General features: G+C 48.0%; 1 protein-coding gene across 1 annotated transcript in view; it reads right to left on the bottom strand.

Moving 5' to 3' along the window:
- Positions 1–1,818: 1,818 nt before the first annotated feature.
- The window catches only part of CADPS (Ca++-dependent secretion activator), a gene marked incomplete at its 5' end in the record, with an annotated part of 138,621 nt that continues 122,900 nt past the window's right edge, over positions 1,819–17,539 (bottom strand). Inside the window, 2 exons of the mRNA XM_010081827.1 lie at positions 1,819–3,157; positions 4,922–5,026. Of these exons, the coding sequence (XP_010080129.1) occupies positions 2,978–3,157; positions 4,922–5,026 (285 nt within the window). The remainder of the gene's footprint in view (positions 3,158–4,921; positions 5,027–17,539) is intronic.

Below are 17,539 nucleotides of genomic sequence, written 5' to 3' on the forward strand. Positions count from 1 at the left end.
ACTCTTTCATTCAAAAAACTGAGCAGGGCTCACTATTTTGAAAGGTGGCAGGTGGAAGTGGGCTGTGTTTTTACCCAATAAATATTTCATGTTAAAAAAAAAACCGAGAGAGCCAGTTCCAGAGCAGAATCAAGCTGTCTCTCCAGCTCTGCTCTGCCTGACTGGGAGCAGAGCTACAAGTGTGGGTCTCCCTCAGTGCTCTTTGCTACCAGCCTGGTGACCACCCCAAGCAAGGCTTTCCCAGTGCCTCTTCTTGGAGCTATTGCTCTTCCTATAAATTTTTGGGACAGCTGAGGGAGAGGATGAAGAGGGCATGTGCACACGTAGGTATGGGTCTTAGGTGGATCTCAACCACCTAGAAAGAAGGGACTAGGTGGTGGTTGTGGTTTGTTCATTGTGTTATGTCTTGTGTTGGCCAAGTCTTGTGAGGGCTTCAGGTGTGATTGAAGGCTCCAAGTGTAAGGATGTCAGGATATAGACAGCTTTTGCATGCGCCCCAGTGACAGCCCTGCAGAGGCACCTGAACTGTTTTTGGTGGACTCAGCATGACTTAAACACTCAACTGCTACCTCAGTTCTTCTGGGGATTTAGGACGAAGTATTTGCACAGCTGGAGGGTGGGTAAGAAGGGCAGACCTTCTTGTGTCAGTGGCCACAAGGCTACGTTCCTGCCTAATTCCTCAGAGGTGGCTTTTCCTGGCACTGCTCTGCAATGCTTCCCTCTGCCAGCATCATGGGGCAAGACAAAAACCAAGAAGGGGTCTGCTGGGCTACAGTTGGGGTTAAAAACTTGTCTCTCCTAGTGCATCAGGGGGCTTATTAACACGTAAATGGTGCTAAATGTGTATGCCTACCACCTGCTCCTAAAAGAAAGACCCTGCTAAAGCCCCTGTTCCAAGGGGGGTGGTGTAGGCAGGTCAGGAGGGATGTTGGATGTGTAGGGTATGCCCATCCTGACGGGGCTGCAGAGCACCTCTGGAGCCAGGTGTTAAACTCTGACACAGAGGGACTGGACCCAAAAATCCAGCATTGCAGGTGAGTGTGCTCCAGGCTCCAGAACTATCCCAGCCCCTTTTGGGACTCAATACCCCCTTCCCAGGCTGTTCCCAGAGGTCCCCTCCTCCTTCCATACGTCTTGGGAGTGTCTCATGGCTCTTGGGCACTGGAAGATTGTTTAGTTTAATGGTTCATTAGGTCAGGCAGATTCATCACAGGCAGGATGTTTTTCCAACGTGTGCCCATCTTTTATTTGTGGGTGGTGAACATTTGTCCTCATTCCCCAGGGTGGCAACAGGTTGCTGTGCTTGGGGGTGAAGGACATCAGCTCCTCTGCTTCTCTCTCACATGACTGAAACCTGGGCTGGCAGGAGTAATTTTCAGTTTGAATTAGCTGATGAGAGGGAGGGACTGCAAAACCTCTCAGAAAACTCCCAACCTAACATGCTTTCATTCAAACCAGCCTGCTTTTTCATTTCAACCAGGCGCCTGCCCCGTGCCGTGTGTTCCTAAGTGTCCTGCAGGCTGCTGCAACTGGCTGCTTTGGGAGAGGTTAAAATACAAACTGAGGGCTTTTGGTGGAAGGTGAGTGTCAGGCAAGGCTGATTCCCATGTAACAACAGGGACTGTACCAGAGCGGGCCATCAAATAGACGTCTAGAGACAAATCGCAGGATGTAGAGAGCAGATAACAGTGGAAACAACTGCAGAGGTGACAGCAGAAATGTCCTTGTACCTGGGGGATGTACAGTCTGGTCCCACCCTGACTTTTGGGAGCAAATCAGGAAACCATCTTCTTAATTAATAAACTCTAAAAACACCCATGAGAAAAGAAAATGCCTTTATTCTGAGAGGTGGGGGCTCTTACATGTAATTTTTTTTTTTCTAAGGCAGACATAAAAAGACTCCATAATTTATTCTTAGGACATCTGAATAGTTATTTATTGAGAAGCCACAGTTCTCACACTTTTACAACTGTCGGCTTGTATAAGGCAAAAAAAGCAAGATGGATCACTATTTTACACAGAAAGTAAAAGCTCTGGATGGGGGAACTGATGGACATGCAGTTACTGGTCAAAATGCAATGTACATGACATATATAAAAACCATTGTGAAACAGAGGATTTGTAAATTATGGTTACAATCTACTGAAATAAATATTCAATATATTATTATAAACACATTTGTATAGTCTAAGATTGTAATTAAAGTTGTCTTTGTACATACACGGTTATTTGAAATTTAAACAAAAATGTAACATTTAGAGGAGCAAACGTCAACATAAAACAACTGCTTTGGACTTGTAATGTGGCATGATATATCCATAATGATAGGATTAATCTGGTGTGGCAATTAGAATGACTAATCCTTTGGGATGTAGCCTCTATGGAGTTAACTGCATATTGAAGGGAAGAGCCTGGTACATTAACAGGGATGCAGAATGATTCAAACGGCTGTCTGGGTTTGTTTGTTTTCTGGTTTTTAAATGAACAGAGAGAACAAAAAAAAAAAATTTGTAATTGCCTCATTCTTCTTTTAAAAACAAAGCTGGTTTTTTTTTTTTATTAATTTTAAGCAGTTGGCATCCACAGAAGAGAAACAAAGAAATGAAAGGACTCAATTCACTCATCTTCACAACAATTTACCATCAATGTATATACAGTACATTAATGAAGCATTGTTTAAACTTTAGTTATAACAGGGACACACCTAGCATGTTTTCTATGTAGTTTTTCCATTAACAGTATTAAACAATGGTGCTCCATATTGCTTATGAACATATAGATATGAAATTAGGAAACCGATGAATCAAAGAGAGGTGCTAATCTTATTACCACACAGCTAACATGGCATTTGTATTGGTAAACGTCTCATGGGCATTTAGAGCTGACATAAAAACTCCTAATGTGGCTAACTGAGTTACAGACGAGGTACATGCATGGATACCAGGCCACCCCCAGCCGGTCCTCGAGGCCAGCTTCCTTAGTCATCCTCTTCATCCTCCTCATCGCTGTCCTTCATGGTGATCCCCTGGAGCCCTCCGCCTTCGCTGACCGACGCCGTGGCCTCCTCTACCGTCAGCCGGTTCCGGATGGTCTCGTAGGTTTTGCTGTTGAGAGTGGAGTCCAGCACACCTTGCAATCGGAAATCCCGGTACGTTTTCTAAAGTGGGGAGAGGCACGGAGGAAGGAGGAGACAGCACAGAGGTCAGACCCCAGCTCCCCAACTTCACCGCAGGAGCCAGCCCGTGCCCCCATGCCCAGAGCTTGGGGCCACTAAGGGACACCAGGGAAATCCCAGGGAAATCCCAGCCCCCGGACGTTCTGCATTGCCCCGGGCAGCACAGGGGGTGCAGGAGGGTCTCTCCCCATGGCAAAGGTCCCTTTGGGGTGCCTTGAGCAATAAATTACAGCTCTGCCGCTCCAGCCCTGCCTTTGCAGGGTGGCTGGGCAGTGTGTCTGCATGCAGGCTTCAAAGTGGGACGTACTGGGAGCTGCTCTGGGGAGCTTTGCATATGGTAGGCTGGGGTCTCAAAAAAACACTGGAGCAACAGATAAGGGCTCTGCTCCGACTAACGTCCCTTGCTTCTGGATGTGTTCCCCAGCCTGTAATGTCAGTTATTTTTCTTCACGCAGCAGAATGCTTATCGCCCGTAACTGCAGATGTGATTACATGTTCCTGGAATGCTCTGTATGAAATAATCCTACCTACAGTATTGGGATTAAATAAACTAAGTCCAGGACACCAGGGGAAATTGTTGAGGTATAAACATAAGCACACAGCACGTGTTTCTTAAATCTCTCTTTCTTCACCTAATTCTGAAACTGGGGTTGTATTTCCATAGTTAGCTATATTTCCCTTGTTATTACAATTAATATATCTCATTTGAATTTATGTTTAAAAACTTCTTGACTCTGTGAGATAAAACTCTGGCCCTGTAGTTCATTTCATTCTGCTCTGTGTTCTGTGTGGAAACTATCTACTCTTCTGCTGTTTCTGAAAAGTCCTTGGATTTGTTGTAGCTGCTTCTGATTGTAATATTGGTATAAATAAAGCACAGGGAAGAAAGCTTTCCTCAGCTAGCTGACAAGTAGAAATAATTTGTCTGTGCCTGTTGTTTTCAGTTATGAAAAGCACATTTAATACATTTCAGTTTTAATTTATTCATGCCTTCAATGTGTTCACTGCACACAAGACCATAAACATTATAAAATACTAGACCAAAAAGCATTAGATAGAACCTAAAATGATCAAAAATATATTTACCCCCTTCTGTGATCTTATTATTTCATGTAAACCACTGCGATTTCACGCTGAAATAATTATCATTAGTCCAAGGCACGCACACACACACATATACACATACATGTGCACTCAAGGAAAAAAATGTTACTTTCAGGGTATGTTATCTCACCTTTGTGATCTCTTAGAGTTGATTGTATACACCCATTGTAAAAGAAACAACTTCAATTAACTATGAGAACAATCCTTATTTGCATTCTGATGATAATCACAAGCCATAGCTGGGCTTAAATTTTTATAGCAAAACAGTGTTTAAAACTTTTGTTTTGCTTTAACACTGGAATTCATTGGTGTCATCAACAAGTTTGTCCAGAAAAAGGGCTGCTTTTGGTGTGCTTATTGCACAGGTAGGTCAAATAGCAATGGTTTTCCCTTTTTTTCATGCAAGCAGTTACTTTGTTCTTATTTGCACACCTGTATTTTGCATCTATATGCATTTCAAGTGCCTGTTTATCCTTTGCTACATGCCATACACACATGTATCTTGATTTTTAAGAATTTTTAATGAATGGCTTAATTTATTGGCTGGCAACAGTTTCCCTAAGAGAACATGCCGCACACATGGAGACACACACACTCTCCTTCCGACAGCAAGATGGTACCGGACACACATCAGACAATTACCTTTACTATCCTAATGAGCGTTTTCAGTTGGTAAATGTGAAGCTGCAGGTCCATGCGGTCCGTCAGCCAGGTGCAGACAACATTCATCGAGCTGGTGTACCATTGCTGCAAGAGAGACAGGACTTCTCCAGCATCCCTGCCAGGGCTGCGTGCTGCGCCCCGAGCACCACGGGCTGCACTGCACAGTCAGCACCAACCTGTCCCACCAGCCAGCCCGTCCCAGGGACGTGACCGGCTCAGAGGGGGACACAGGCACCCACTCTTACACAGAGTTTCCATGCATGAGCTTTTCCATTTTAATAATAACAACACCAAACTTTTGAAGAGGGGCAATGGCCACCAGCAACGCCGCGAGGTTTTTGTAATCTGATTTTTGCCGTTGATGGGACTTGCCAGCAGCAGTGTTCGTTTGGCCCAATAAATTTTTTAACCCACTCCCCACCCCAGTGAGAGCACAGCACTGCCTTTAAGTGTGTTGGACCCACACTCAAGCTACTTACCGTCTTGAAAGTCAAACATAACCAGCCACAGGGCAAGCCTGGTCCCTGACGGCGAGCAGAGGGGAGGCTTGGGAGGGGCAAGGTTTTGCTGCAGGGGAGGATACCTGCGGGTGCCTGCCCCTGCTGCACGGGAAATGTTTTGGTTTCACCCTCACAATTATGAAAGATAGTAAAGCAGCAAACGTAGGAGCTTGTTTCAAGCTGCTGAACTCACAGGACACCTCCAGGGGTTGAAATTTTGCTGCTTGTCTGTGAAAAAGGCTCGCAGCTGTGTGGCAGCAGCCTGCCAGCCCCGCAGGGCAGGAAGGCTCCGGCGGGCTGTGGATCAGCGCCCCGCTCACGCAGGGCTGGCATTGCACGTCTGACACCATGCAGACGAGCAGCGAGACCTCGAGAGGAGGAAAAGCAGGGACTGTGGCGGGGGGAATAAATAAAAAAACCAAAACCTCCCCAATGTGCTCAGCACAAGGGTTGATTACAAAGTGGGCTGCACACAGAAACCCATCACGTCTCTGCACAGTCACAGCCTGCTCTCACACACTCTCTTACACACACAGATAAAAATCCGTGCTGCAGACCAGCTGCAATTAATCTAGAACCAGTTAAAGATAAAAAAGACCCTACTGGACCAGTTTATAAAAATCCTGATCGAGCACCATCCAGGTTAGTGGCTCAAATGCATTTCTTCCCCCCCTTCACTGCACCTGGGGGGGTGTGACTCAGACCCATGCCCTCTTCCTTCTGGTTGCTGAAACTGCCAGCCTGCAGCACCCACACGCTGGCACAAGGCTGACCAAACCAAACACGTGTCCAAGCTAAACCAGCCCAGCATCACAAAAATGTGGGGCCAACACACATTCTCGAACTGTCCGGCAATGCACCCAGGTGCACCGCGGCAGGCAGCAGGGGTTAGTCGTGCTGCATGGGGAAGGGGCTTTCCCCCACCTCAGTGAAGATATTCCCATACTTTTATTTCTACACCAGCTCTTAATAAAATGGAGGAAATGAAGGGGTGGAAGACTCACCAAAGAAATAGCACATGGTGAGCTCTTGTTTGATGCTTACACCATGTGCAACTTGGGGCAGAGATTCTTCCTGGCCCTTCATCCCCAGGATGGAGATCTGGCACGATCTAATAGCTCAAATGAAACTAATTCAGACAGGCAAACAAAAGCTTTCTGCATAACAGAAATCACGTTCAGGTACTGTTAGCTGGCACCTGAGGTCCTGACTGGGGTTGGGTGAAGCACCCTGGTTAGCTGACCAAAGTACTAGCTGTGAAGGTCTGGTGTGTCTTCATATTTTCCAGTCCTTCAGCCCAGTCTTAGATGTCAGAGCATCCCCGGATATCCCCCAGAGAGCCTGAAGTGCCTGTGGGTGCTGGGACAACCTCTCAGGACACACGGCAACCCTCTAGGGGGGTGGCATTGCTGTCACGGGGGGATCTGCCCAGGTTCCCCTGTAATGCTGGGGGCCCATGTGGGCAAAACAGAGAGAAATCATTAATGTTTATAATGCTAATTTTCTGCAATTAACATGCTTAATGAGTCATGCTCTCCAGTGATGTTAGCTGTGACCCAGGGCTGTGCTGGCACATGGATGCCCAGGTCACCCAAACGCCACCGCTTCTCTAAATGAAAACCCACAGAGGAAGGAGGTGCCCGTATGCACGCCCTCTCCCTTCCACCGCTGCCTCTCGTCTTCCAGGAAATGATCTGATGGGTGTTCATGTCACCTCCAGAGGAGATGAGAAGTCCCTGGCAAGGGCAGGTCCTGCCAGTTCTGTTTGTCCCATGCCACACACCCCTACACGGCTGTATAGATACAAAGCAGAAATTATAACCTCTGCCTGGAGGTTATCGGCAAGGTGGCTTTGCTGCCGCGAGACCTTCAGATGAGCTAAATGAAACACTTCGCTGTGTTTCTGGTAGGCACGCCAACATGCTGGATTCTGGGGAAACACAAACCCTTCTGAGCCGAACCTGAATTGTGTCCCTTTCCTCTTGAGCAGCGGCTGATGAGGGCTCAGCCAGGCTGCATGAAAGGAGCTCTCTTTCTCAAAGCTCAGTTACTCCAAAGACTTTCTGCTTTATGAGAAAAAGACAAAGTCTAATTCATTGATCTTGATACACAAAACCGTCACGTCACTTCATAGAGCACACACCAACTGCTGAGTTTAAGCCCTGCATATTCATAAAAATAAGTTAGCCCATAAATTAAATGTTCCCTTTAGCTATCACTAGTGTTGATGTGCTATAAGATGCACAAGCCCTCTGATTCATGACTAACCTACCAAAGAAGATAACATTTGCATATGATTATATTATTAAAAAAAAAAAAAACAACAACAAAGCCAAATGCTCCAAAACAGGCACAGGATCATTTCAGACAAAAGAGCACAGTGTGGTCCTGCCGGGACACCAGCCACCTCGCTCTCCCAGGCAGCTCTGCCATTCCCCAAAGGGCAGCGGGACACACGCAGGGGATGCAGGGTTCCTTGGGGCTGCAGCTCCAGCCTTGCAGCTTGTCCCCATACACAAGGTGCAGTGGCCACAGCCCAAACGCTGAACTTTGGGGCCTTAACATGGGGCTGCAACACATTTTGGGCACATTTCTGGAGTCCCAGGGCCAGCGTGGCGTGGGCACACTGAAATAACCAGTATAAATATATTTTCTCAAAACTCCTCACATCCTGTTGTAAAGAACAAGTCAGCCTCACTGATGGTCCCAGGTCCGCGGACCCCCCAGCTCCACACATCTCGCTGCTGCACACACGCGTTACTGATGCTACTGGCATCCCTGCCCGTCACCTGGAGGACAACTCGCACTTATTGGGGGGCATGGGGTGAGAGGGTGCATCCCGGGGGATGTGTGGTGGGTGCCATACATCCACTGGGACACATCAGTGGGGAAGAGAGCAGGGCTCCCATGGGGGTCCATCACAGCCCCCACTGCCTGCTGCCGTGTGACCTGGCTAACAGTGGAGGAAACCCAAACAGACACACCTTAGGTGCTAGCAGAGCCCAGTCACAGCAAGCAGACACCGCATTTGCACAGCCAGGAATTTAGTCCCTCTTTCAGGTTAGTTTTTCTGTTCCCCTTCTGTCTTTCACAGCGACCCTCATTGCTAGGTGCTAGCCCGGGTGGGTGAGGTGGGCCGTGGGCTGTCTGGGATGCTCCTGGACAGGCGTTAGAGGAGCCGAAGCATGCCAAGGGATGGGCTTCCACCATGGCTGCCATGCAACACCCCAACCAGCTCGAGCAAGAAGCTTCCTCCTTTCCCCCCTTTTTTTTTTTCTTTTTCTGAATGCAAAAGCATGATCAATAAGCTGCTGAAATAGCAAGTTTGTCTCTGAATACATAAATTGCAAAAATTGATATGAATAAATCCACAAGTAACACACTGAGTGTGGCACATTTCATTAAAAAAAAAAAAAGAAAAAGAAAAAAAAAGAGCCCTGTGCTGGGTTCCTGCGCTTTCCGGGAGGCGGTGTCATTACACATACCCAGGAACATCTGCAAACCCCAGTCTTCTTTGGTGTGAGCTGAATGGAAGCATGACCTCCTGTTCCTTGCCATGAACCTTGAGTTCACACTCATATTTTACATGTTACAGGAAGCCACAGCTCACCCCAGGGGTGCTGCAAACAGAATCTCGTAAGCCAGATGCAACACTGCTTCTTAAGGCACCTGAAGGAGCTGTATTCTTCATTCAAAAGCTTACATACTAGTAGCTTAAGGTCACTTCAGCTTTTGTAAAGAGCGGGACAAAACCAGGAATGCTTATAGGGCTGGGTTGTCAGCAGGGTAGCAGAGGGATTACAAGAAACCTGTGACTCTGCCTCTTTCTGCCTTTACTGGTAGTTTTTTTGTGTGTGAACAAGTGCCATACAACAGATTGAGGCTGGTATAAAGGCCTGGGACTGTGCAAGAGCACCCCGCTGAGCCTCAGCTGTGCTTGCAATTAGCAATAGGCATGAAATGATTATTGTTGTGGTGGCTGATGGCAATCTGAAGTGACAAGTTTTATGGGGGAAGTTGTAGTAGGGATGTTCAGCAAGTTTCTGCAAACCATTAATCGAAGGCTGCCACACAGTTTAGTCAAAGCTATTTTATGTCATTCCAAAGGTCTCACAAGGATGCTGAAAGAATATTTTTTCTGCTCTCAGTGCCTTGGAATGGAGTTTTTCTAGGTCAGGGATTCTTTACTGGCCTATTTAGTGTCAAAAATACCCATTTGCCTCAAATTAGCAGAAAGCTTGTAGTTAAGGGCTAGAGATTAGGCATACAAAATTACTCAGCAGGTGACTGCTGGGTGGATTTGGGGGTTGAGAAGTCTTTAAAACTGACTACAAGACATTATATACTTCTGACAAAAGAACACAGTAATCCTACCTGCTTGCTTTAACCACTGTTGTTTGTCTATTATTATGTGCTTTAATGCTCATAAGAGCAAAACTACTGGTGATACTACTCAATTACCATAGTAACTCTCCCCTATGACCTCTCATTTCAGTACTTGCTTTCCAACCAGAACCAATCCAAGCAGGGCAAATCTATTTAAAACTGTGACACACACTGCACAAGGAGGCTCCAAACGCCGGCTGCCTCCCTCTCTTTGTCCGGGACATGGACTTGTTTTGAAATGCTGAAAGGCAGCTTTGAAATGAACCCTCGAATTTAAGGTGTTTCAAAGGTGAGGGGCTGGATGCTGGGCAGCTGCCTCTGCAGCATCCCCGAGCCAGCCGGCACGCAGTGAGGGGACCACTGCGGTGGGAAGGGAGAGAGGAACGGGCTGACTGTCGGTCTTATTTCCCAAAGGAAAACTGAATGTTCTCTCAGGCAACAGCCCTCTCTCAAAGTGACTTGATCAGTCGGGAAAAAAAAAGAATTGAAAAATTACTGACTCTTTGTGTCCGGTGTTTGCATCCCCATCCAATGGGCCAGGAGCTCAGCTGGTGGAAAGCACAGCGGGGCTGCGCTGATTTACACCCGCTGACAGTACGCGACAGCTGACGGAGCCATGTCCATCCCCATCCTGGGCAGCTCTGAGATCCCATTCAGTATTCGGTGCTGTCACACGTGTCACGGTGGCCACCTCCCCTGGCAGGTGCTGTCTCCGCAGGGAAGGTCGGGATGCAGCCCCAGCAGCTCAGGACTGGGCTTTCCAGAGACCATCTCTGTGCACGCAGCTGCCAGCGTTGTGTGAAGACGTTCTCAGTGAAGGGGAGCAGGAGTTCTTCTGGTGAGGTCTGCCTGCCCCCGGGACCAGTGTGGGCTCCTGTGTTTGTTCCTGGCGTGTCCTGTACGCCCGCACAGCCGGGTTTGTACACTGCAGGGCTGCAGCCCAAAGCCCAGGCTGCTCAACAGCAGCCATGGAAGGACCATCCTTGTCCCTCTGGTCTTCTGTGGCTCCAAGGCATTCCTCTCCACCTGCCCTCAATGTTTCTTTTGCTGTTGATCCCAGGAGGTCATTGCAATTACAAAAACTTGGTAAAGACAGTAAGCACGAAGCATAGAGCCCCATGCCCAATGCAGTTTCCCACTCTTTTCTTTAAAAAAACCAAGAGATGTTCCCAACACACCTGAATGTAGTACATGCTTCCAGTTTGAGAGCCTCCTCTGAAGGCCAGTTGAGTGGGGACACTGGGTGTGGATGCTGGTGGTGGGACAAAGCGTGGCTCCTGCCCTGCTCCCAGCCAGCGCTGGCCAGGTCTCAGCGCGGCTGCCAGAGCTCAGCCCCGGCTATTGCTCAGGCTGTTTTGGAAAGCCGGGCTTTGTTTGCTGCAGAAGGTGACGTGCTTGTCCCCCAGGCCGACCCGCAGCCAGAAGGGTGGGGGAAGAGTGGGGACACAAGAGCGTCTGAAGCTCTGGAGCTAAGAGGGGTGGTGGCACAGCTGCGGCGGGCGAGGAGCCACGGTCCCTCAGGCACAGACGTAGCTCTGGTCCCCGGTGCTGACGAGGAGATGGGGACAGACCTGCCACACGATGAAGAAGGAAGAGGCACATCTCTCCTGCAAGCATACGTTTTCTGGATGGCAAGCGGAGAGCTGCCCACGCAGTAATCCCCATCCCACGCGTCCATCAGCTTTTCTTCCTACTACTCAACAAAACCCATCCTCTGGTACCACTCTGCGGTGCCCTGCCTACGGGCTCCCCCTCTCCTGCCATTCGCCAGGGGACCAGAAGAGCCATCCAAAGGCAGACCAGCATTTTGAGCTACAAAACCTCCTCCTCCTCCGGGGCAGAGGTCTGAATAAAAAACGGTTCGGCCCCCCGGGCAAAGAGCCTCTGGCTCGGTGGTGTCCCGGCCGCGGCCACGGGTGGCATCAATAATAAACCAGTGCCTCTCTCGATTTACACCTGCCGAGGATTTGGGCTGTTCCCCCAAGCCTGGCAGGGGCCAAGGCTCAGGGGACCGAGCATCGCGTCTCTGTGAGCGCCCGGCTTTGCCAGAAGCAGAGAAATCGGTCTGACGTTGCCCACGTTACAGAAATGAAGTTTAGCGGCTGTGGATGTAAGAGCACACAGCTAACCAGAAAATAAGCAATGAGTTAATATCGCAGGCATTGATCAGCTAGTCTTACAATTAATGCTTCCAATAAAAAAAAAAAAAAGCTCCCCCTTTTTATTCAACAGAATAAGAAATTAAACACTTGTGGGCTCATTCTAAAGAATGAATGAAATTGAATAAGCTACCTAGCACTTGAGATTCCCAGCGAGTGCTTGAATAGAGCAAACCTCCTGAGTTGAATGGATTGCCTTTTGGGACCAATTTGTCTCTTTTCACTCTTTATTCCTCCTTTTTTGCTGACAGATGTACAAAGGCGGAACTGCGCTGTGCAGCTTAGCTACATGCACCCACAGCAGCTGTCACTTTTGTCGAGCAAGTTAATCAAGCAAATGCCACCATATCCCACTTTCTATAAGGAACAACATGTTATAGACAGTAGTCTTGGGAGACGGGGAGGGAGGGAGAGAGACTTTATTTTAACTTTGAGTAGCTGGTATTTTTTTTTTCCCCTCTGTGTGTAAAAAAAAAAAAAGAAGAAAAAAAAAAAAAAGCAGCCAAACCTGGTAGCACAAACTGACACTTTTGTTTTCCCGTAGAACAAATATTTAATATTATTTTAACTCTAATTTGTATTAAAGGGAGAGCTGTCCGGTTTTAATTAAATTTAAGGGACTTAGGGGAACATGGTTAAAAAAGAAATGGAAGCTTTTTGTTTGCATTAACGCTTGTTGATAATAATATATTGATTGTCAATTGCTAAGCCCAAAAGATTAGTGTAGTAAATACTATTATCTGAATGCCAGAAGTGAAGTGCTAGCTTCCCGTCCCTGCTTTTTCCTTTGTGAGGCAGTTTGAATCACCAGTTTTTATTTATACATTTTCTTTGATAAAACCAACTTGTGTGGCTGATTTTTTTTTTTTTTTTAAACCCAGCCTCATTAAGTGCATAATAGCATGTACGTGTGGGGCTTTCTGCTTTTTAGCCTTTCAAGCTTAAGCTTATATTCCTCTCTCACAACCATGTTTCAAAACTTGGGATGTTCACAAACAATTGGATACACACCAATATTGTATATATCAGATGCTCTCTTGCTATTGCCAAAGACAGAAAATAACAGAACATTATCCGCAAGGAGTAAATAAATAGTTATCGTCCTGCTATGCTGCCACGCACCAGATAATAACAGTATCCAGGCATTAGGTAGCTTTTCTAGTGCACGGAATTCTTTAAGTGCATATACCCTTGTTATGTATGCAAAAAAGACATCAGAAGTAGGTCTTTCGGTGCAGCTCTACGGAGCACACAACAGCAAAGCACCGAGAGGGCTACGGGCAGCCCTCGCTTTGCTGTTGGAAAGGTCATTCCCCTCCAAATCCGCACACTTTGGAAAGTATCTTCTCTTTTAGGAAATAAATCTAAGTTTTGGTAACAGATTGCAGTGCGCTAATTTAACTTCTCCGTGGGGTCTTTGTCTTGGTACGCTCAGAAGCAGAGCGCAGAAATCAAAGTGTTTGGGATACGTGAACTCTCTGCCAAACTCCGGACTCTCTGTTCGCACCTAGCCCGTTGCAGCAACTCCTCCACAGCAGGGCTCTGCCTGTGCCCGGGCCAGCAGCCCTCATGAGGGGCAACATGCCCCTCATTTTGTGAGTTAAACTTCTATTCAACATCAAATTCTACAGATCGAGTAAAGTGCTAACAATTTAATAAAAATCCCCTGACACCCCAGGGTCTTTTTTTTTTTTTCTCTTAAATTTTATTACTTTATTCTATCAAAGCCTCATGAATCTGTGTGCAGCCTCTCAGGTCACACTCACACCGAGCTATTACCAAACTGAACGGCTGCCCAGTTTCTTCTTGGGATTTTTTGTATTTCTGTAATGCTGTCACTGCAAGTACACGCAGTGTGTTCTGCAACATCCACCCCAGCGCTGCGATTTCTGCGTGCCTTTTCCTCTAGTTTATATTCCTTAACTATGAAATTTCACTCACATCGACAATCATGTAGCTATACGAGGAAGTTACAAAGTCAACAGGGCTTGATATTAAAATAATTTGTATTATTATTTAATAAAGTCACGGTCCCAGCATTGCATAATAGGGTTAAGCTGCTAGCCAGAGCAACTCATCATCTGTCTAGGATGCAAATGGCACCACCGAATGACATTATCTTTTTAAATTTTTTTCCCCCTCTTCCCAAAAACAAACCACAAAAACACTTTGAACCGCGTAAGATATCTGCCTTTGAACAGGGAAGAGAATTCAGAATGAAAGCTGAGACGCAGACCCAGGCGCGCCGAAGTGCCGCACGCTTTTTGCAGTACATATGGCACCTGAGATCACCCACTGCTCGGGGATCTCGGCAACGGGGCGCGCTCAGGCTGGCGCTTCACCCTTAATTGGCTCGAAGCTGGACCCGCCAGGACTGGGAAGGTCGGTGCCACTGGTGTTAATGGGAGGGAGGTGCGGGGCTCCCGGGTCCAGGTGGCTCCAGCTCCTTGTGGGTATGTTTTCTGTGCTTGCTGGTGGGATCGCACAAATTCCCTGCTCACCAAAAGGGCACAACTCATCCTGCACGCTCCTCACCGCAAATTTCTCCCCACTCTTAACCCAAAATAATTTTATGCCTTTTTGGGAGAGGAAAAGGAGGATCGACATCTCTTGTGGCAGTGGGGCCAAGGTTCCCAGCAAATAGATGTGCCCGAGGAAACAATCTCTAACACTGCCTGCCCGCTTTCAGCGCTGCACAAAACCAGTTCACACCCACAGTGTTCTGTGCAGCTGCGGCTCCACACGCCGCGGTGGGTGCAGGTTTGTTTACTCCACCCGTCAGCGGCTTTGCAGGCAATCCCTGCGCCCTCATCGCACAAGGAAAGGTTTCCCATGACAGGTACACAGCCAGATGGAGCCAGAAAGGGACCTGCAGACTATACTGCTCCTTTGCTGGAGGAGGAACAACTCTGCTGCTGGGACTATGATGTCTTACACTTATTCAGATGTTCCCGAGCTGTACGTCAGGGTAGTCTACCCTGCTAACCAGACACCAACATCTCTGCCTAGGCAAAAGCCACATGCTCACATCCCTGGCAGAGGCGGCAGGACATGCCGACGTCTCCCTGAGCTCTTTCCCCTGCAGAGGATCTCACTGCAAGAGCTACTGCAGTGTTAGCTCAGTGGGGATGCAGCAGCCGATGCTCACAGTGATCCGGGAAGGAAGGTCACTGACACCAGTCCTGCTGGCACCTCTAACCTCTCTCTTATTCACTGTGCCCTCAAACCAGGGACACCCCACACCTAAGCAAAGGCAGGCACCTGCAGGTTGGCAGGCTCCGAGCCTCAGCAGGTGCCCCCTTTCCCCTTTGAGATGGGGCAGACCCAGTTCTTGGGCACCACGCTATATATCTGCAGAAAACGGTGCCTTTTGGGCAACCTGTCCTGGCTACATGCAGCCCTGGGCTGGAAGACCCTGCCTATACTGGGTGTGCTGGTACACAGCATCCCACGTACTTGCATGCAGAGCACTCGGCTCTTAACAGGGCCCTGGGTGCCCCGGCAGGCTGGCTCTGGGTGCTGGACCCTCTCTCCCTTCACTGCAGGTACAGCTCAGCAAAGTGCACCGCGCTTGTTGGGAACCGACAAATAAAACCCCCAAAACCCCACTGCTTTGCAGGAATTTGCAGACCTCAGTTTTCCTATATGAAAGAGCTTTTGCATAAAAAGATATAGAGGCACACACACAAACCCACTTCTGTATGGATGCTTGTTCTCAAACACTTTTTTTAACCTATAAAATATTCTCTGCTTATTTCCATTTTTCAAAAAAGAAATGAAGTTGACATGTTAAAAATCTGAGTTTCTATATAAAGCAGCTTAGTAAAAGACAATATCCACGCAGCGTGCTGCTTTTTTCTGTCCCGATTCCAGAGACAAGTGCAAGGCAGTGACGGTATAACTGGATGCAAAGTTGCTCAATAGGATGCAATACAGTAATGCATGCTATGGAATACTCTAACTATACCTGTTATTAGGTTGAATCAAAAGCTGTCACAAAGTGGTACTCAATGGAATTTAGCTGTCTCTTTTATAGCCTGCAAATTCCAAAAAAATTAGCTAGAGGCTGCCTGGGTATCTCAGTCCTGAGCATGGGAGGGAGCAGCTCCCCTGGTATCATTCCTGGGGTTACTCTGGATAAAACACACTCCCTGCCCGAGTCTCACTAAACATTTTTGAATGCTGATATCATACATCCAGGGCGAGGTTTAAAGGAGCACCAGGAAAGGAAAGAGCCGCAGATCAAGAGAAACTAAGTGACCTGGGACGGCTAATCTCGCACGCACCGCTGGCTGGCGCAGGCAATGGCAGCGATTGTGTGGGGCTGGATTGCAGGGGAGAAAAGGAAAAGAGGGATTGAAGGCGCTGCTGGAAATCAGACAATTCTCCATTGTCCGTGCAGGGGCCATTGGCTCACCCCTGTGCACGCCGCGAGTTGGAGTTTCTTTGGGTAAAGACCCTTTGCACAGCCCGGAGGGAGGGAGCAAAGCTGCCAGCAGCAGGGGGCTCGGCCATGCCCTGGTGGGCTGGGGGGTCACCCTGCACATCTGTGCGCTCCAGGACGTCCCAGCCCCTTCCCACGCTCCTCGCACCCCCAGCCTCAGCTGGCACAGGTGTGGTTTGGGGTTCACAGGGAACGCCAGCACCTTCGGGCTCTCCTTCCTGACAAGCTGCGAGATTGGAGCATCAATTAGCTGTTAAACGAGGCTGGAAGGCAGCTTCAGCTCAGAGTGTCCTATGCGCCTCATAGGCAGTTATAAATGTGCACAGGCAGCTGGCGGCCAGGGAGCAGAGAGGGTCTCTCTGGATGGAGGATGCCTTGCTGCCTGCGACACGGCGCGATGGCACCTCTTCCCAAACACCTACCCCAGCTGCTCACGTCTGCTGGGAAATAAATGACTTTTCACTAAGTGCCAGCCCTAGAACAAACATATCCGATGCTCAAAAGCACTGTGTGGATGATGTTAGCAAGCCTTTGCTGACCTTAACGTAACGGAGCAATCAGTCTGCCTTCTTAGAATGATTAATGGAAAATCTCCTCTGGAAAAGAAATCAAATTAACTGTCTTCTACCAAATGTCTACTGGAACACGAAAAGCTGTTCCAATAAAGACATTTAGGAGGGAAAAAAAACCCCTTAGGAGCATGTAAAATCCAGTGGCAGATCTAGGACTTATTTTATTAAGACTCTCCCCAAAATAAATTAAATGGAGCCTGCTTAAATAAGCACTTCAGGAAAGAAACCATGCTAAGGGGAAATGCAGGAGAGGTGGGAGGCCACAAGCGAGTGCACTCCTGCTGCTGCGTGAAGCTCATGTAGGGCAGTATAAAATGAGGAGGGTTGGCTCCCAGGAGCTGTGCCCGTGGCTAAGCTCCTCTCCCTGCTCCGAGAGGGCGTGTGGGAAGAGAAAGAGGCTGCAGAAGGTCGGTGTATGCCGTGCCCCCTCAGGACAAAGAGAATTTGTCACTTCCTAGAAGATATACGGACAATTGCCATCACTTTTTTTTTTTTTTTTTTGCCCCGGAAGACTCCCCTTGGTGGGCCCAGCCCAC

This window comes from Pterocles gutturalis, unplaced genomic scaffold (genome assembly GCF_000699245.1).
Source record: "Pterocles gutturalis isolate BGI_N339 unplaced genomic scaffold, ASM69924v1 scaffold79, whole genome shotgun sequence".
Classification (NCBI taxonomy): Eukaryota; Metazoa; Chordata; class Aves; order Pterocliformes; family Pteroclidae; genus Pterocles; species Pterocles gutturalis.